Consider the following 21011-nt stretch of genomic DNA (forward strand, 5'->3'; position numbering starts at 1 on the left):
TTTTATTAAAAACATCGACTTCCCTTCCTCTCAAATAGGAGCACATGCACACAGTCATAAACTGACACATACACACATCAAACATATTTTTTTGCTAATCCTACAAGTCATTCTTTTATTTCAATTATCTTGCTGTCTTAAGCTACAGCTTAAACACTTTGTCTCTGTATTTTATGTTATTATGACGGTATTGTGAGATGCCATGACAGTATAATCTGACAGATTTGTCAGATTTAAATAATAATAGGATTAAACGCCATGTAACCGAGAATGTGGCATCTATAGAAAAAAAAAGAAACACAACTTTTTCCCTTCATGGGCCTGTCCAAATGTCCTGCCCAACTAAATATTGGCCACCTGCAGCAGTGTCTGAAAAACACTAAATCCAAGCTCCAGATGCACCACGGCAACCAAAATATTGAAAAAATATTGATGTATATGTGTGTGTGTGTAGGTGTGTTTGTGCATGTAAACACTGGACCATAGCACTGGACCAGCGTTAACTGTCTGGAGCTCTCGTACAAAAACAGATTGCAGCAACATTGTTGTGTATGTGCATTTTTATGTCTGCTCTCCACAGAAACTTCCCTCTGTTATCATGTTGCATGCTTTTCTCACTGGACGTCCATATGAGGGGCATAAAGGACGTGAATTCAATTTAGCAGCAACTGTCCAACATGGGAACTGACATTTTTATTTTGCTCTCTTAGGATCAACTACTTAGCACCTTTTTATCACTAATTCTAACATTAAAAGGCGCCAGTTTTTCATGTCACTCAAGTCCAAAAACACAAACCTTTTGCTGTCTCTGTGATATGCTTGGTGCATAAGAATAACAGATTCAATTCAAAACATAGAGGTATCCTTTTTCTTGCAAATACAGAGGACGAACACTTGTTTTGGATCAGCAGGAGTTGTTTCTATCGTTGTGTGGCACTTTAGAGAAGAGGAAGAAGAGAGCGTCCTGACTATAAACTTGACAAGTTGTCAGACGTCGACAATGTGGCTTTCTCTGTCTGTCACGCCAGTAAAACAAAACAGCAACAGAAAACAACATGCAGTCTGTGTGTGTGTCCTTGTGACACACCGATTCTCATACTTATGAAGTTGCAATCATTTATCACGCAAATAAACACACATCAATTAACTTTGTGAGGGAATGAATACATTCTATCCTTTTCCTATAAACCTGACAATTAAATGCTGCCCACAGCATTTTTAAATATATCTTTTAGCATATTCTGAACCTAGTACTATTCTAAAAATACTTGAAATTCTTGAAAATTAGAATTTGAAACAATTTTGTATGAATAATAGTCCTGTTTTCATCTCGCCCATTATTACCAAATATGGATTCAACCTATGCCTAACTCATGGAAGCTCTACATACGTATACGTATCACTAGAGGTTTTGCTAAAGTCTCAAGAATTAACATTAATAGTCACCAAGGGAACTCCCAAGAACCATTTCAGAAACATTTCGACCAGTAAATCAAATCTGAATTTAGTTATTCTGGCCTTAGTCCCAGCTCTGGGGACAATACTTTCAGGTGACCGAGGAACTATTAAGGTTGAGTGAACGTAAAAAAAAAGAAGCAATAGTTTCAGCACAGTTACTTGCGTTCAGATTGTTGCTACTTTGGAAACAGATGCTGTGGAGTTTTCAGTCTTCTTTCCCACCTCTGCATTTCTCTTTTCATGCATCCTTTCATTACAGCTATGCAAACATCAGTGTTGCACAACAAAGAATAACAAAATGTTCTCGACAAGTGCTATGGTTTCTAAAGGGGAACTATGCCAATTTTTTGTAAATTGACACATGTCATTCCTATGATCTAAGACAGTCCAGAAATAATAGTAAACAAGAATAAAATTCTCCCAAATCCAAAAACTGGAGTGCTAAAACTCAAATTGGTGCTATCAACAAGTATAAAGTGTGGAAGCGCTCTATAGACAATGATTGGGAGCGACATTATAGATGAAACTGAGCATTATTGGACTAATCTAGCCAATCTTCACGGTTACTTTGATACCATAGAAACACAAGCAGGAATGCTTTAAAGAGGCTTTTAGTAAGTGAGTTGATAACGCTGAGCAATAGACAGTACCGTCATATTTTTTTCATAGCCTTAGCCACTTCAATAACTTCCCTCTGCTAAAGTGACCAATGTGTCTTTCACCACATCATATCTCCTCTGGGTTTGTTGTCCATTTTGATTTAAAAACATCCATCGCATGTAATTCTTGGCCAATGTTTTTAATTTCCTTCTGGGCCAAGCTCTTGTTTTTCATGAGGAAACTACGCTGAGTTTTGCAGTGAGACATAATGATACACGCACACATCACACATACACCCACACACAGGACTGTTTACCAAATGTATATGAATGCATTGAGCAGAGTGGCTAAAAGAAAAGAGAGAGAAGGGGAGTGATTGAGAAAGATGAATAGGGAAGGAGAGGGACTATAACAGAGGTTATTCATATAAAAATCAAGTTACAACAGTATAATGACAAAGTATTCCTAAATGCAGTATAATCATGCAGCTCTGTGTTGCTCCGTCTACTTACCTTTGGAGTACCAATTCAGGCCCCAGGCATTCCAAATAACTCTCGTCTCAACCTTGAGCTCTGAATGTGTTTCTCCGCTGAGAACACCGCTTCTCATTTTTCAGTTTACTGAGATGAAGAATCATTTTTCTTGAAGTAGGTGAGGTAATTGCGTAGTTTCTTTTTGGATTTCATAGTGTGTGAATCTGTACCAGCGTGATGATGATATCACCTTCGCTAGTTCATAGAATTCCATGTCTTCTAAGAACTCATTTATTTCTAAGCTACACACAGTAATGAGAATTGGACTTTCTCTGCAGTTGGAAATCATTGCCAGTTAAATGAGACACGAGTGCCAGCTAATAGCATCTTTTAAGATGCAGTCAGTGACTCAAACATGCCTTGGTGGACATATTAAAGTAACAAGTGAGAGGCAGTGCATACAAGTAGGTGGCTTATTTAATTTCAGGGTCAAGGGTTGTCTTTATAAAACTGAATCAGGGCTTGCAGAGAACACTTGTTGGTTTGACAGCGTTCCACTGCTGCAATCGCAGTGTAGGTCTTTATAATGTCAACATCTGAATGGCATTTGAATTCCCTTTTATTTGAACATGCTGTTATTATGATTTGCTGAGGGTTTCTAAGCATCTTCTGCGATCGCCAGTTAAAAATCTTTGTTTCATTATCATCTAATTGATTCGTAGTTCTTTCCTTGGAGGGAAACTGAACCCAACATTAGATAAATGCTCCCTGTAGATTTTAGTAACCAAGAGGGCGGTCTTTACTTTGATCCATGGTGATTCAATATGTATGAATATGTGACTACAAAAGCCACCATAATGTCTTCTCTTAGTTTTCTTCTTTAAGTTAAGATGGTGCTTTTTATTGTGTTTGTGGAGTCTTGCTGTTGCTGAAGCATTTCCCAGAAATAGAAGCCATTATTCACACTTTCTTGCTTTTAAACAAATTCTAAAGCTATGCTTTTAATAATAAATTGAAACACAACAAAGCCTTTTATCCTCTTCTGCAGACTCCTGCACCAATTCAGGCACTTCCTGCTATTTCAGAGGCCTGTAGGGTTTTGAGGGCTGCTGCCTATCAGGTTCAAGTTAGAATGTGTTGAACTTTTGTATGGGGGGTCACACTCAGCTAATCCTATTTGTAATCAAGGCTTTCTTCTTTCTCTGGTCCAGAAAAGGGATATGTTGTCTTTGGAGCAATCACAATTGCGGTCTATGGCCCGAGGTCAAGCTGTGTTGAGTTATTTAGCGTTTTAAGTATACGCTGGTTTGGTTTGTCGTTTGAACCACGCTCACCATGCTTTGATGATTAGCCTGTGGCTTTGTTTCCACGTCAAGGCTGCTTTTGTCGAAGTGTGGTTAAAGGGCTTGTAGAGATGGTGCGATAACTGCTGTTGTTTTGATGTTTGGATTAGGGGTGGAAGAGATAAATGTAAGAGCTAAGGGGCTGTTTTCAGGTCCAGTTGATTTATGTTATGTTTCTGTTCAAGCCACAGCATAACACCCTGTATTTAAATCTTATCTTTGAAATGTAACTCTTCACCTGATGCAGGAAATTTTACTTTTTCCCGCTATTAAGATGATTAATCCATCTCTGTGTTTGTCCTCTCTGTCTGACTCACTCTGTAGCCCCTGCAGAGCCTTTGCTGTGCAAGTTTGCTGACGGAGGCCAGAAGAAGAGGCAAACCCAGGTGAAGTATCCCCAGAATGGCCGACCGTGGACACGGGAAGGAGAGGTGAGTGCATTCAATCGTCAAACACACATCAACAGTAACCATCGTAAAAGATCCCCTTCAACAGAGTAGAAAAGGCACATTTGAACACAATAACCATGTCTTTCAATCAGTTTGTCATCAACATAATCCTTTTTACCCTCTGCCACAATAAAAGAAAGCAACATAGGATTTTTACTCGGGCTGAATAATGCCGCATCAGACATTTTCTAAATCTACAGTAGCCTCTAATTTCTCACAGTCAGAATGAGTATACCGTGTCTGCTTAGAGGGTTTTTAAGAGGAAATAATTAAGTTAATTCAAGTGTTATTTTAACTTAATCACAAGTACGAGTATAGTATATCCAAAACCTCTTCTAAACCTTTTCCTTCTCTGCTTTCTAGCAAAAGCACAACAGTGATCTTATCATAATAATCGGAGAGGTGAGAATGAAATAACACACACAGTACAACAGATTGTACTGCAGCATTTCACAGCTCAGCGTCGACAGCTGCTTCACAGAAACATTACAGAAGGTCTAAAAGATCGTGTTTTTCATAAACTTTGAATATCTGGCTCATGTTCCCTTTGACATCAGTTTCTTATTCACAATTTATAACCACGTTTAAATAACTTGACAGGCCCCCCTACGGGGTCATTATCAGCTTTCATTTCCAATAACATACTGTAGGCCAAAATAGAGATGCTGCTGACAGTATGAAAGCTGGCATGTATGAAGGTTGTTCAATTTAAAGTACAACGATTCTGCAAAACCCAAATGGCAAGTTGTTTTTTTCTTTTGTTGAAACTCCCACCTCCAGTCTGTCATCTTCAGACAAAATGAAACCTTGTGCAGCGGATTGAAAGCAGATTGACTGTTGCACAATGTAGGGAGTTCAGCAGTTGTTAGTGTCGATACCAAAGCTTTAATTTACAGAACAAGGGAAAGCGAATAATAATGTCGCCACCCACGCACCCAGTGCAGTTTTGAACAGTTTCCCAACATTCGCGTTACTTGGAGGTGGGGAAAGAGCAGAGTGGTGAAGTGGAACGAAATGGAACCAGGCTGAAACAACTGTGCGCTAAGAGAAGAGCCGCCGCGACAAAAACAGGATGCCAGAGTATGTGCATGGCCTTCATGTGTGTAGCAGGCACAGATTGCACTTGTTGTTTTTTGTGAAAGCAAAGAATGCTAAATAACATCAGGGCTTAGTTAACATTAGAGGCTCCAGTGCGATCCTGTTGGCTATTGTCAACATTTGTGAATTGTCAGCTGGTCTTAAAATAAATGCTCAGTGGGATTTTCAGTGGGATTCATTTGTCAGTTCCCAAGTCCTGACAAGCCCCACTTGGCCTTGCTGAGGAAAAGCATCTCTTCAGGGGTTTATGGATTTGTCTGTGCCAGGTCTCCGAGTCCAGGCCGACTAATAGAGGCATCTGGCCGCGGAGGGGCTTTGAGGGGCCTCACTGCGTCCTCACACTCAGTCAGCTGACCCTAATCTCCCAGAACCGCTCACTCCTAAATGAGTCTGACCTTGGGACTGTGACATGAGCACATGCTACACGTACAATCACGCACACATAATATTTCTGCAGAGAAACACACACAGGATACACATACAAGCATGTTGTGTCTCTCTGTAATCATCTTTGTGCTTTGTGGTAACTCTTTGTAGTTGTTTGATTGACTTTCCAACAGAAATCTCTGTTGTAATCTTCTGTCTCTTTGTAGCTGTTATTTCTTTCATTGTAGTAGTCTTTGTGGAGTATTTGTATCTCTTGGTTGTCGTTTTGTGTCTCTTTTAGTCATTTTATGTCTCTTAGTCATTGTTTTGCATCTCTAAGTAGTCATTTCATTGACTTTCCAACAAAAGTCTCTCTGTAGTAATTTTATGTCTCTTTGTAGTTGTTCTGTGTAGTTTTGTTTGAGGAGGTTTTGTGTCTCTTTGAAGTCTTTGTGTCTCCATAGTAATGTTGTGTCTCTTTATAGTTGTCTCTAGATGTCTTTGTAGTTGTTTTTCATCTCTTTGTAGTCGTTTGATTGACTTTCCAACAAGAGATATTACAATAACTTCAAACAGATGCTCGGGTTCCAGGGGCCCCCTGACTCTTTGGGCCCCTGGGCCTGTTCCTGGTAGGTTCATTCAATAATGCATCCTGGAGGATACATCGTGACTGCACACACAGAGAGTTAGATGAGTGGTACATCTCTAAACGTACACTTTCATGCACTAATGCTGGCACAATGCAGCAGTGAGAAATGTCTTTCCAGTCTTTGCTGTTAGATGAAGGAAACTTGGAGGACATGGCGCATCAAGATGCTTCATAGAGCTGATCTCCTCTTACTCTGAAGTCTCCTGTTCAAAAAGACAATTCAAGGGACCCAGTGTTGAATACAAATTGATCTGAAGGTGAACACCAGGATTGTTGTGTATGTGTAATGTAGATTTTACCTACTTTAAATCAGATGTTTGTTTAAGAGTTGGTATGAAAAGGAATCCTGGGCTTTGGAATGATTCATTTTTGCTATTTGATGTCATCAATCTCTGGCACTCATTTTTATTGCTTGTGTGCAGATTTATTCCCCCAAACATTGCTGGAAACATTTTTTAGAGAAAAAACTAACATGGCAGCAGAGTTCAGCATCAGGGCAAACTTTTAACTCATGTGCCAATTTGGAGAGAAGAGACTTGTGTGGAATAAAGAACAAGTCCCAATGACTTGTCTTGGGGCTGCAGATGAAGGGTCTGGTGAGGGCAGTGATACAGTTAATGATTAGAGGATTAAAACAACTATTGATGCTTTCTGTTTGTTCCGGCATTGCCAAGAGGCAGCTCAGTGGATGAAGATCTGTTTCAAAGTTCACAGTCTCATTTATTTGCACATGATAGGGTAGTGAAACAGATAAAAAAACATTCTGAGAGTCACTGAACTGTCACTTAATGATAAACAGTTGGCGATATTTAATGGAGTTGAGGAGGGACAGAGAATACTTAGCGAGTAAAATACACTCTTGTAGCTTTGAGTTTCTTCCTATACTGATAGGATATACTGCAGAAGAACCTTATCCTGTTCATTCATATTTAGAGTAGAAATATGTGAGCCCTGGGACTGGTGGCTATTGCTATAGGAAAATAACAGAATGGCACTTCCTTTAGTTGAGGTGAAACAATGTGTCGTCGATCGATATTTTAAAATGGTCATGATAAGCAAAAAACGAGATGAAAACTGGATCACAACATTAACATTGCAAGATCCGAGATGGGAGCATTTCGATTGCCACTCAACGGCTCTCAAAATGTTGACGGCGAGTCGGCGGCTCATAGCAACCAGTGCTAACAGCACTAACAGTGCAAACAATGCCAACGGTGCAAACTACGGTAAAGGTTCTGACAGAGCTAACAGTGTTTACCTGTGGGGCAACCGGAGGGTGTGTGCTATGCTTCTGTGATGACGATGTTGGTCAGGACGGCGTTATCAGCTGTAATCGCCACCTGAGAGCAGTGCAGAGCGGCAGGCTAACATGCACTAACATGCACTAAAAGCATGCGCCCCCAGCCCGGATATATCAACGAAGCAATGAGGAGCTTGGATAAAAAACACACACAGACAATATAATAGACATTACTGCACTATATCTTTACATGGCAAATAGTTGTTTGCTGCTATATTCATGTTCAGAATGTTAAAAACAGCTCCCTATTTACAATTGTCTCCCAAACTGTGAGAGTTTTTTTGAGCGAGTTGCCGGTTGTCAGTGAAATAAAGTTTGGGCTCGTTTTGACTGATTAGTTCAGTTACTTGACTGACAGTACAGATGTTTGCTGTGACAACATGCACCAAATGTGTGTGTGACTGCTCAGAAAGACTGATTTCAAATCTAAGCAGGTTACTCTCTTTCTCCTCCAGATTGTCTCACTTCTGCTCCTTTGTGCATTCACAAAGCTATAAAATTGGAAAATAGGAAATAACTTCAAACTTTTTGTATTGACTTTGTGTGCATATATATTCCACCTCTGAATACCCCTTCAAGTTGTTAAATGCAAGTGAAGTGAACAACATTCTTTCCCACATTTGGTTTGGAAAGAGGTGTTCGTGGCATTTGTAGAAAGGGAGTCCATTCAAGACATTTCTTATCATTCCATGTATTCTGAGCGTGTTGAACCAGGACACACACAGCGGGGCTGTACATCCTCCCTTAATGTCCCTTTTTTGGTTATTTTACTGTAGCTGTGGATATTTTTGAACATGATAATTACAGTTTTAAGTGCTCCACAAGCTCATACCAATTCATGCAGAATGATTTTATTATACATGTGTGGTTTTAACTGGCTCATTTGAGAGTTTTGTACTGCTGTGGACATCGTCAATTGTTCTTTATTTAGCAGGTCTTCGTATCCCACTCACTTGTTTATATTGGTGAATATAAGTCAAAGCTTTTGATTTAATTGTTTTATTTTACATCACGAATCATTCTACTTTCCCTCTCTGCTGCCTCCCTCCCTCTCAATTCATTACCTTCATTGGCTTGACCATTCGTCAGAGGCAATATTGCTGTCAGTTTACACCATCAAATAATCATTTACACCGCAGTATCGTAACAAGAGAAAAACACAAATGATTTAAAAGGAATATGAAGTATTTTAACCTTTCGTTGTGTATATATTTCTCTCTTTATCTCTTCCTCCAGAGTGGTATGGCATTGACGTATGATCCCTCCGCGATGCAGAATGGGTAGGTGGATGAGTTTCTTCTCAGATTTACAAACGTTGTCTACAACTTCAGATGTCTGCAAACTTTGCTTTTGACGCACGTTCCGTGCAAAATATTTGTAAAGCACCTGTTTATGAGCCCTTCACAAACCGTCCACCTTGCCACACCAGCAAAGCTGCAACGATGAACACACATCAGCCACTAATATGCACAAGAGCACTTGCATGCAAATGAGCAGTCCACAAACATGCACACATATCCAAACAGGTACAGGACACGCGGATCATTAACCCACACACACACACACACACACGCTCTTTGTCTTACCCTGCTGCGCGCTCTTGCCCTTGTTCTCACATCTGTTTGGTGCAGATGGGGTATTTATTTATGCACCTATGCATACAAGCTGTCAGACTTGTAGGTTTTGATTGCAGACGGGGAAGTTGGGCGGTGTTGCAGTGCCGTTGTAAGACTTTCGTCAGCTGAGGCGATCTGCAGTTCTCTCGGGCTGAATGCAGAGAGTGTCTGCCTGTTTCAGGGGAAATTGGAGATCGGTCCTGTCTGCTAGGAATGCTGCTGGTGATGAGATCCCAGGAGACGCTTCCCTCCAGCTCTACGTTTCTCTTCTCCTCCTCCTGCTCTCCACATTTGAATTCCCTTTACCTTCTTTATACAACCTTTAGACCAGTCAATCTTTTGCTTGTCTGACCTCATCAAAAATGTATTGCAATAGTTTTCGACTCTACTCTCTTCCACTTCTTCTACGTGTTGTTGTCTAAGTCCCTTTCTTCTTCTTATTCCTATTCTCTATTTCCAAGCGGATGCTTTACTTTAACTCATCTCTGGTGTCTTTTGTTTATGTGCGCATGCTCGTGACTGTGTAAATGCATGCTCACACGTGAGCATCTGTGCACTTGCAGTGTTTTAAGCCCCCCTTGACCTCTCTTCCGAGGTCATCGGAGCTCCTTCCGGCGAAGAGCTAAATGACTGTGAAATGCTAATGCGGCTAATTAGAGACGAAAAAAGCAGGGAGGGAATGGGGTTGAATAAAAAGGGAGGGCCGGGCGGGGTCAAGAGGAGGGCAGAGGCAAAAATAAAGTCAGCCCAAGGAGAGGGGAAGGGTAGGAACTACGAATCAATTACAGGTTTGCGAGTCTTTCCAAGCTTGAGGACGGCTAGTTTCTAGGATCTGATGCCAATCTGATGTTATTGGAAACATGTGTCCTAACCAACCAGACTGCTTTGGCTTATAGCCTGCCCTTTCTTTTATCAGGGAGACTTTCTCTGGCTCGCTTTTTCTTAATCTCCTGCCTCCTCTCTGCATGGTCTGTTTGCTGTCCTATTGTTTCTCCCTCCTCTCTCTCCTTTTCCTTGCCTCTGTTCTTACCTCTCTCACTCTGCCTTACTATCTGTCTTCTCTATCCTCTGTTTCTCCTGCCCACACACATACACACATATATATATATTTTAGCATGCTCCTCCACATTTCTCGGCTGTAAAGTCACTGAGGTCGGCACTAAATCATTCGCTAATTTTTCAGGGCCAACTCTTGACAGTGCAGATAGGTCACACCAGGGATACACAGCGGGGTTTTAAATTCAATCCCGTAGTAATTCGCTGTTCGCAATTACATGTTTTATTGTATTGTTTAAACAGCCGTGCTGGAGTCCCCATTGACAACGTACTGCTCAGGGCTAATAGCCTCCATCAATAACCTTGGATCTGTCCTCTACCGACTATTTCTCTCTCTCAATGCACATCACTCTAATGAAAAATACAATAAACACAATCAGAGAAGCATATTGAATAACCTGGCTGCGGTGTTTCATTTGTATTCATCAGTGACAGTAATACAGTATATCTAATGCAAGCCACACATTAATTGTACAGTCAGAAAGATGGATCCACACCACATGATCAGCAAAGTGTTGTTTTGTTTCTTATCACTGATCACCACTTGGACAAAAATGTTCCAGTTCTTTCTCCAGCTTAGATCCATCCATTATATATCTGTTCAAACTTTTCAATCTCAAGCGTATGGGTCAAAATATGTCATTAAATGCAGACATACAGCCTATGGTTGGGGTGATCGTGGCTCATGGGGTGGCAACCATAAGGTTGGCGGTTCAATCCTGGACGTGTGCCGATGTGCCCCTGACCACAGAACCCCTAAATGCTCCCTGGGCGCTTCTCAACAGACCACTGCTCCCAATATGACAGGGGGTAAAATGCAAAAGTTAAATTTCATACATTAATGTTTATGACGATTATAATAAAGTTTAAGTTTTTTGTATTTTTTTAAATATGAAGCTATGCTGCACCAAAACGTTGGACTCACTTCCCCCTCACATCTGCATTCTGGACTCCATTGCAGAATTCAAATTTGCTCTTAAAACCCATCTTTTTAAACTTCAAACTTCACTTTAACTGCAGCAACTGCATCTCTAACTCACTTTAACTCATTGCTGAGCTGCTGTATGCTCTGTTGCTTATGTTTTGTTGATCTTGTGTGTTGTGAGATGACCTTCATTGCCATGAAAGGGCACCGTTGAATACAAAAATCAAATGTATTATTAATATTAATATTCTGATTATCGTTATGGTTATTATTCTGATGATTATTATTAGTGTTAGTATTATTTTAATGGAGCTGAGCCTTGGCAAGATAAAATATATATATAATGCTGAGATGAGTCTTTCTGGAGCTAAGGATCAGTGACGTGTTGTGGAGTAACCATTGACGCTATACACTTTATGTACTATTTCGTAGGTTTCAAAGCACCAAGTAGAACATAATAATCCAACAGGGAGGCTGGATGTCCGTGTAAAGCACAATCACGCTCTGGAGCTTATCGCAGACAGTTGGAAACCAACTGCATCCACAAGGCCAGGACAGCAGTAGTTAAAACATACCTGAGGGTTTGCATCTCGCAGCTGAGGTCAACACTGCTTGTGCTCTCACTGACCAAACAAATGTTACGTGAAACAGCAATAACAGAGCTGGTGACCACCTCTGCAACCTATTTCCCCTTTGAAATGAAATGTGTGGTGTTGTCAAAGTGGAGTCGCACCAATTCATCTATATTTCCCCAAATCCGGCTGGTTACCGAGCCTGGTTGTTCTAGGAATAGATTGGATATTTGGTTATGTGTGATACAGATCTTTATGAATGAAACACAGCAATTGTTAATTAATGTCATATTTGGCAGTAGTAGTTTGAAATACCTTTTAAAGTAAACCAACAGTGTGTTTATTTTTCAAAACTCTTCTCCCCCAATTAAGCAATGATCTGTGGTAAATCAGCTTTTTATGCAATCGTGGCTGTGTTAGAGATGGATAAGGGAGGCCTCTCTGTCTCTGCCTCTCTCTTTCTCCCCTCCCTTTCTCCATTATTCAGTCAACGGGCACTTTGGGATCGATCGGGCACAGCAACATGGCCTGGCGGATGAAACATGTCCTCTCCAGGTACACAATGATAAATAAAGCACTGCGAGCCACCGCATTCTACCGCTGCATGGTTGAGGGGGTGAAAGGGGGAAAAAAAGAGATAGGGCAAACAAAGGGAGAGACGTAAACAGAGTATAAATGCAGATGTTACAGATGCAGCTTTCTCTACTAAGTGAAATATGTGTAGGTTGGAACATAAAGGACAATATTGAGATATTTCACCCACTCACACATTAAGGCGATAATTCATTATCATGCATAGTCGTGGAGCAGACTCCTTTGTAACATGATGTGTGCTCCGGTAAGTGTCAAGTCTCATTCGAAGACGCCTTTGATGGTGTGGCACAGAGTGAAGCTGCAAAATGTATTGTTTCCATGACAGCTTTGATGATGTCTGATCCATTTTGTCAGCGGTGTCTTGAAGTGCAATGGGTGGTTGAAAACAAAGAGGTACGAAAGGCTCATTTTCACCTTTGCATGTGGCTACATCTGAAGAGCTAAAAAGAGCTGTATGTGCAAGGAAGCCTCTTGATTGACGTCGCATTTTTGTACCGTCTGTTAACATGCTCTGGGTTCAGCATTACCCCGCTTGGAAGTTCGGCAATATCAAAACGTAACCTTTTTCTTGTTTGCTTCGTAGGTTTTACACGTCGCCATACAGCATCTCCACCAATCGGATGATTGCACAGACGTCAATCACACCCTTCATCGCTGCTTCCCCCATCTCTACATATCAGGTGTGTGGACCCTCTCTGAAGTTTTGGTGGGTTAGCCCACACTTTAAAAATACGGGAAGGACCCAAGATAAGCAACATAAGGAGATCTTGAAGTTGTGTGTTTAGATTAATAACTCTTTAGCTAAAATATAAGTGCCGCCTCATATTACGTTAACTAATTTAATTGGGACCAGTGGTTTTGGAATATGTAATTATTAATTTCAGTTGATCCCATGCGCAGCTTGGTCTCTGGTTTTAAAATAAATGTAAAAAAGCTTGTATTAATAACTTGTTTCACTGTTGCCATACAGGTCAAGCAAGTGGAGCTTGTCTTTTCTCAGGAAAGACTAACACATAAATAAAATCAGCTCTCCCCATTCAAGACAGTTCTTAGCTTAACAATGCTAAAACACAGGCTTATACTGCAGCACTCCTCCCATCGATCTTTCATTCTTTGGCACAAATCTTTCTTTTGTCTCTTTCTGTTCCCATGTGCCACATCCTCTCTGTTCCACACGCACAAACCATACCAATTCATGTCAAAGCATGGTTGCCGATGTAGCGGCAGTTCTTCGAGAGATTGACTCAGTACTTGATCCTCAGTTTGTCAAACACATAGACTTTAAAACAAACCCAGTCCTTCCCCCCCACAGATTTTCTCGAGCAGGAAACACTGCTGTAAACGAGAAAGACAAAAGACACACCTTCGGCAGAGAAGAATTACACACAGAGACACAGTCACATTCTGCCTTTTAAAAGGAAAACACAAAAAGGAATTAACCTACCTTGCATTACGTTAACTCCCCATAGACAGGCACAGGTAAGCAAACACATGCAAACATACACATGCACTTATATAATTACTATATGCATGCATGTATTATTTTACATATGACAAAGGGGCCTTTGGGGACTTGTTTGACTTGTAAGGGTTGGGCAGTAGGAGATGAAAGTGGTGATTTGTGGCCAAGACAGGCTTTGATGATGAAACCTCCGCTGTGAAGCAGTAATTATTAGACTCTATTGCTCTCTGTGGTCTTCATATCCTCTTATAATTACAGCATAACATACTGTATAGTGGACCCTCAGTTACGGCTGTAATATTCTTTAGGACACACTGCCGCGGGGACTGAGGCTCTGAAATAGGCTTGTAAAGACTTGAGCTAATGATTAATTTTCTCTCCTCTCCTCTTTGGGTTTCTCATTTTGGCTCCCTTCCTGTCGTGCCGTCTTCCAATTGTCCTTTATGTTCTCTCTTTTTCAATTCTTTAACCACTTATAACAATCTTTTTTTGATCTTCCCCTTCCTCTCATCTCTCCCTGACCTAAAATCCTCTCTTTTGCATCCTCCTACTCATCCCCATCCCCTCCTTCTTTAAGTACTTTATTTTCTCTTATTTATTTATATTTCCTTCGTTGTGTCTGATTTAATTGTTGGCACCGCTACCTTTGCTGCATCTTCTCATCTCCTCTCTTTGCTTCTACCTTCGTACTTTCATCTCCACAGGTCCAGAGTACATCATGGATGCCACATCATCAACAGTATGTTATGCAACCTACAGTAAGTTTTTAAACCAGCTCTATATTTTTTGGTCTTATGTTATCTCTCCCCAGTGAAGTCGTTTCCTCCATTTTCCAGCACTTTCCACTGTAATATTGGCTGCCTCAGGATCTATGAAACAAAAGCTAAAAAGTCATCCATCATAGAAACCATAGGACTTTTATGCAATTATGCTCAGATCATTTCTTTGTAACAGTATTTAACACCACAGATTTTTTTCTCATATTTCAATGTAAATGATGGAGCAAAAATTGCATTAAGCCAAATAATAAAATAGAAATGACACACAGTTTCCAACAATTGCAGCATGTGAGAGCCAAACCCATATCAGAGCAGGAAAAAAAAAACTTAAACCCTGCATCTGAGTCTTACCCTGCTGAATCAGCCGCTGAATAACCTCCTTAGAGCAACTCGCAGAGCTCAGCGGAACAGAGTCTAAAATCCCTAATAAAAGGTTGCTCTCTGCTGGTTTGACATGAGACTGCAGATAAAAAGCTGACTTCCACAAGTGTAGTGGAATACATTGTACTGATATTACAGTAAATACTAACATGTAACTACTGATCACATTTGTACTTTGATACACACACATATTAGCAAATCTAGCAAATCTACACTCATGTGCAGATTCTCCTTTGTCTTTTCTTGCACTGACTCACACACAAAAACAACATTGACACAAACTTCAAGGTTTCCTTGCTTTTAGCCAGGGACTGTATGCGGTTGTAGTAACTCCGCAGGCCTCCACAGGCTTTGCTCCGAGCTCAAGGTGAAGCCTATATGCTGACGTATTGTTTGTCTGACATACGATACCATAACATACAACATGAAATTGCTTTTATCCAGATGCAGGACAGAGTCCTCTCTTTAATTGTCGGAAGAACACATCGTTGCCATGTCTGGCAGGTGAAAGACCTGGTTGATTATTTCCCAGCAGGTTTAATGAATAAGGAAATATAGATTCATATTGGGACCACACAATAACCCTGAAAGTGCTTCAGATGAACCGTAAACCTTAATCACCTCTTAAACATTTATTCATCAGCAGTTCACAGTTCCACTGGTTCTGCTCGTCTATTGGTAATTTTCTATTAACAGTGAATTATTTTTAACTTGCCTGTAAAACATGCATTTAATTTTTATACTCATGTGATTTAATTACGCACCTGTCCTGAAAAAGGTTCATATGAAGTAAAAATCAATGATTATCCCTGTAAAAAAGTATTTTATAGGGAACATTTCAGATTTTATTTTTGTAGTTGCAAGCTCCTTACCAATACATATGTTTCTGGAAAATAAAGTTGGCTTCTCTTCGAAAAAAAAAAGAAATCAGTCATCCAGATTTATATCTAACCACAAGTGTAAGAAGTTGTTTTCTTCGAAACATCTGCTGACTATTTTGTACCTGTAAAATTCAGTTATGCTCCATTGAAATTGTCAGCTGTAGGCGGGTGGAAGATAGAGGCAGCACAGATATGGTATATCAGGCATGCACTGAGGAATTCCAGCAAATATCACAATAGTTAAATTAGTTCCAAAGTCTGTTGTCCTCCTCTCTATAGTTCTCTCTTCCTATCTGCTTTCCTCTTTGTGTCTAACTGCCAACTCCTGAAAAACATTCTGTTGTCACGTCTGATTAAAATGATGTCTGTGAGAGAGGATAATACCCTTCTGTAAATGCGTTTTCAAACAAATGTCCCGTCTAATTATTTGGCAAACCGCTTGATAAGACTGCGTAAGACTTGGGAGAAGACAGAGAGACATAGAAGGGAGGACGGAATAAGGGATAGGAGAAAGAGAAAATAGAAAAATAAGAGAACTGTGTGCATTTGACAGAGAGAGGACAGGGGGGGAGAAGCAGGCACAGGGAAAGGAGAGGAAAGAAGAGATTACAAAGAATAAATCGAGAGCAAAGAAAAGAAAACAACTGCTGCAAAAGCATGTCTGGGCTGTGCGCGCCTGCTCCCTAGCCTTGTCTCGGCATAGTCAAAATCCCTGTTAGACAACAAAGGCGAAGGCTAGTCATTGTATTTCCTGGAACCAGAAGAGCTGGGCAAATTAAAGCTGCGTCAGGGAGAGAGACTGAGAGAGACACAGCGGCTTAATTCTGTTCCTATGGTAGCAGAGGCTTCCTCGCTGCTGCGCCTCGGTTAATGACTAGTAACTTCAATTAATGGTGTGCGCTCGTTGACACATTTAGGTTGTTGCACGCAATCACGCCTCTGCTAATCACTCCATCATACAGTTGGAGATTCTAACATGTTTGGGAGGGTTTCTATGTGAATCACTGACAAATGCACATCCTTTCACAGATACACAGTGTAGACACACGGCTGCTAAAGAAAGGAATTACTGTAATTAAAAGGTTAGAATTAGAGAAATAAAAATGAAGAAGTTCCCCAGGAATAAAGGAGGAGCACATGCAGGCACTCCTACAACTACATTTACACACAGACACAAGCACACCTATACAGTACACACAGTGAAGTGCCTTAAGGACTGTGTTTCCAAGCCTTGGTGCAATGCCCAGATTACTTGAACTCCCTGTCTTTATGTCTTAATTAGTGTGAGGATGTCTTTGTGCATAATTACTCCCAAATCCCCCTACAGGAAATGAATGCATTACCCTAACCATGCATAGCAAGAAAGAGAGGGACGGCAGCTTATTGGGGAGCACTGTAATGAGACATCCAAAGAATTAGGATGTCAGATCTTCCCGAGTTAAATTGCTATGTTGAACCCACCTGAGCAAACAAAGAGGGTGAAGAATGTGTGGGAAGAAAGCACAGATCAGTACATATCTGAGCTTGTGAATAGTGCAAAAAATACTTTGTTTGTTTCCCTTTTTTGATGCTGGGATCCCTTGTGTGCATCAGTGTGTCAGTGTGCAGAAGCCATGCATTTTGGGGCATGTTTAGATTTTACAACCCGGCAATACCTGACCTTTTGCTTTGTGTAGTAAAACATAAATATGGGTGTAGTTTCAGTATGGAAAAATCATTTTTGTAGAATAATACAAATATCTGCTTTCCAGACCACACCACCTGAGAGACAACACAATGCTGTTTCCCATTCTATGCATGCTCGCACACACACACAGTGGTTTTCCGATAAACGGGTGTCGTTATCACTAATACTGTGTATTTGAGGCTACACGATGCCCTACAGCATTCTGCTAGACAGCTTCACTTGACTACTGGAAAAATGACAGCAGAAGAAGGGGGAGGAGAAGAAGAGAGGAGGGAGCGAGCGAGGGAGAGAAAGAGCGAGTACAAAGTTGAGGCAGATTCTGTACTTGTCTCTCTCCCATCCTCAGGGGAAACGATAGCTGCCTTTCTTGTGTTCCCATTTATTGCTTACCCCAGGGGAAAAAAAGATGTCTGATCCCTAAAAAACATTAACACATATACACACGCTCTACCACATATGATTACACACTCATCTCACACCAACATGCAGAGAGATAACAGGTTTAACACTACAGCTGTAAATCAGAGCAGCCAATTAGTCATTGTGGGTTTCCTTTTTTGCTTTATGCAGCTTTCTCCCTGCATGGACGCCTGCTGCGAGATTGGATGAACTGAGAGAAAGAGCGAGGGAGGATGAGAAATCATTAAACGAGGGAGCGTATTATATACGTAGATGGATGAAAAGCTTGGGTATTAGCTAGTTTCTGGCTGCTAAATCTACCTGCTGGAGCCAAAGCTTTGTGCGGGTTTGTGGGTAGATCTGTGGATGCATCTGTGTATGGATACCTGCGTGTGTGTGTGTGTGTGTGTGTGTGTGTGTGTGTGTGTGTGTGTGTGTGTGTGTGTGTGTGTGTGTGTGTGTGTGTGTGTGTGTGTGTGTGTGTGTGTGTGTGTGTGTGTGTGTTTGTTGTGTGCTTGTGTGAGTGTGTGTAAAAAGTGCCACTCATTCACGTGTGATGTTGTTGAGGACAGTGTTGACAGAGCATTTCAGATGGCTGGGCGGCTGTGTTCTTCAAACAGATCTCCCTATGAAGACAGCAGTCAGGAGGAAGAGCACTCAACACTCTTAACAGATCCGACAATCCTTGTCTGTACTGTGTGTGTGTGTGTGTGTGTGTGTGTGTGTGTGTGTGTGTGTGTGTGCGTGCATATGTGCGTGTGCCTCCCTGTGAAGCCTTCAGACATAAGGATCTCCACTTACAGATTTGCAACTGTGAGCAACTCTGACAGGCTGTATGTGCCTTCGAGAGGAACGCTTCACACAGCTCTTTCATTACTGTTTGTGTGTTTACCTATATATGTGTGCTTCTGTTGTTCAAGCCTCCCTATGAAACTCTACAGATACAGAGCCGTTAAGACGACTGCCGTATAGCTGGGTCGGTGCCTAAAATACCTAAATGTAATACCCGTGTTCTTCTAACATCCTGTCTCAACATGCAGCTACAGAAGTGCCGACTGCTCTGTAGAGCGATGCTGACACATGTCCACTGATGCTGTCTGGGCTCATGGGAAGTGCAGTTAAACAGCTATCAGAAATAAGCAGTGTATACCTCTGCAGGGATGTTGCCAGGCATCTCAGCACACAGTGTGAGGAGTCTCCTATTAAATACAGAGCTGTTGAGTCTGTAGCTGAGCTGTACTGGAAAAGAAGAGCTCAGCGCATCAAGGTGTTAGCAGGCATCAAAGCCCTTCACATTGAAGAGATTTACAGTAAAAGCCTTTCTGCTCCGTTCAGACGCATGTTCCGTCAAGCCGGCTGACTGGCTGCATTGCCGTCAAACTGTTTGCAGTCATCAAACTTAACTGGGTTGGAAGTCTTTCTTTTATGAACCAATAACTAGCTGAATGTCTTAAAAAATCTCTTATTTAGCTGTGTACAAAAATCCCTTTTTCCCATTGCAGTACACATATCAAGTGACACATTTTGCTGTTATAATTCATGTTATCTAGTCTGTTTTTAACTGTCTTTGTTCTGGTTTGAATGCAGCTTTTGACCTAATTTAAAAGAATACTAATTTTTGTAAAGTATTGCGCTCATCCGCCATCCCTTCATAAACCACCTCCTGTGATCGTTTTCAATGTTTTAGTTCAGCCAAACAAACTGTTTTTGTTGTCTGTTTTATTGATCCCATTGGCTGCTTGTCATATAATGCTTAATGACTACACTACAAAACTGTTTGTTCACCTACAACAATGTCTATAAACAGGCATGTGTCCTTCCTCCCTGCCTCAGGGCGCTGTGATCACCCCATCAGCGGCTATAGAGCCCAGTTTGTCTCTTCACCCCTCCAGTGTGATGGCTCCTCTCAGCCAGCAGATGAACCACCTGTCTCTGGGCACCACAGGCACTGTGAGTCTCAGCTTGTACCTCCTTCAAACCACCTTGCTCTACATTCATATACAGTATGTGTGTGTGTGTGTGTGTGTGTGTGTGTGTGTGCGTGTGTGTGTGTGTGTTTATATCTTGTGAGTAATATATTTAATACCATTATTCAGAGAGATTTACATGATCGGCTGTAATTGAAATTATCTCACAGCAGCAACCACATAGCCACACACATGGAGATTGCCATTTTCTGTTTGCTGAAATGTGCAATGACCCTGGGGCCCAGCCAAACTGTTATGTCATGTATTGTGAAATGTCTAAAAGCCACATGTCTCAGCGGGAATGTCAGACAGTACTTTTAATCCAGAGACTCTAGGACATGGTTTTTGTGCCTGTGTTGTAATACTGTCTGTGCCCCTCCTTCTCTCTGCAGTACATGCCTGCTGCAGCAGCTGCTCCTATGCAAGGAACCTACATTCCCCAGTACACTGCAGTGCCTGCCTCTGCCATCACAGTAGAAGTAAGGACAAAAGGGAAGCAGTTTATGGATTTTATTCTGGTTACTCCTTATATCAACTTCATACAGGATGGTGTAGAGGGCTTTACGGGGAGGACTTGACTTGACTTATATTCACATATAATTGTCTCTCTGGTAAATTAGATGCTAGTAAATTAAGCTGTAATTTAGAATGGTCATGCTGCCATGATATCAAAAGAAAACATTTGGTAAATATGATGAGACCTCAGTGTCTGTCACTTATTGGCACTGAGGGAACTTGCATAAGTCAAAATCAGGTTGCGGTTTTGTGTAATTTAGGGTGAAACATTGCCACTAATTATGCTTTTATTTTTTTAAGTCAGGAACTGTTATCTAATTCTTAAAATGAGCACCAGACATTGAATTAAGTCTGCTGGGAGAAGTTGAACCCTCCCCTTTTAATCAATACTTAGTGGATTGTTTGTCTTTGCTGAACTGTTTGAATGTTCTCTGTAAACT

At 41.1% G+C, this 21011-nt stretch overlaps 1 protein-coding gene across 4 annotated transcripts in view; it reads left to right on the forward strand.

Annotated features, from left to right (window-relative positions):
- The window catches only part of rbms3 (RNA binding motif, single stranded interacting protein), a 101168-nt gene that overhangs the window by 79947 nt on the left and 210 nt on the right, over positions 1 to 21011 (forward strand). For 2 of the 4 annotated variants that reach the window (XM_076081478.1, XM_076081479.1), the window contains exons 7-12: positions 4199 to 4305; positions 8973 to 9016; positions 13083 to 13179; positions 14666 to 14719; positions 19922 to 20101; positions 20448 to 20534. In XM_076081478.1, the coding sequence (XP_075937593.1) occupies positions 4199 to 4305; positions 8973 to 9016; positions 13083 to 13179; positions 14666 to 14719; positions 19922 to 20101; positions 20448 to 20534 (569 nt within the window). Of the gene's footprint in view, positions 1 to 4198; positions 4322 to 5374; positions 5398 to 8972; positions 9017 to 13082; positions 13180 to 14665; positions 14720 to 19921; positions 20102 to 20447; positions 20535 to 21011 lie in introns of all 4 variants that reach the window. The other 2 variants (XM_076081480.1, XM_076081481.1) reach the window with 2 other exon arrangements.

This window comes from Anarhichas minor, unplaced genomic scaffold (assembly GCF_050575085.1).
Source record: "Anarhichas minor isolate MPS153535 unplaced genomic scaffold, ASM5057508v1 ptg000080l, whole genome shotgun sequence".
Lineage (NCBI taxonomy): Eukaryota > Metazoa > Chordata > Actinopteri > Perciformes > Anarhichadidae > Anarhichas > Anarhichas minor.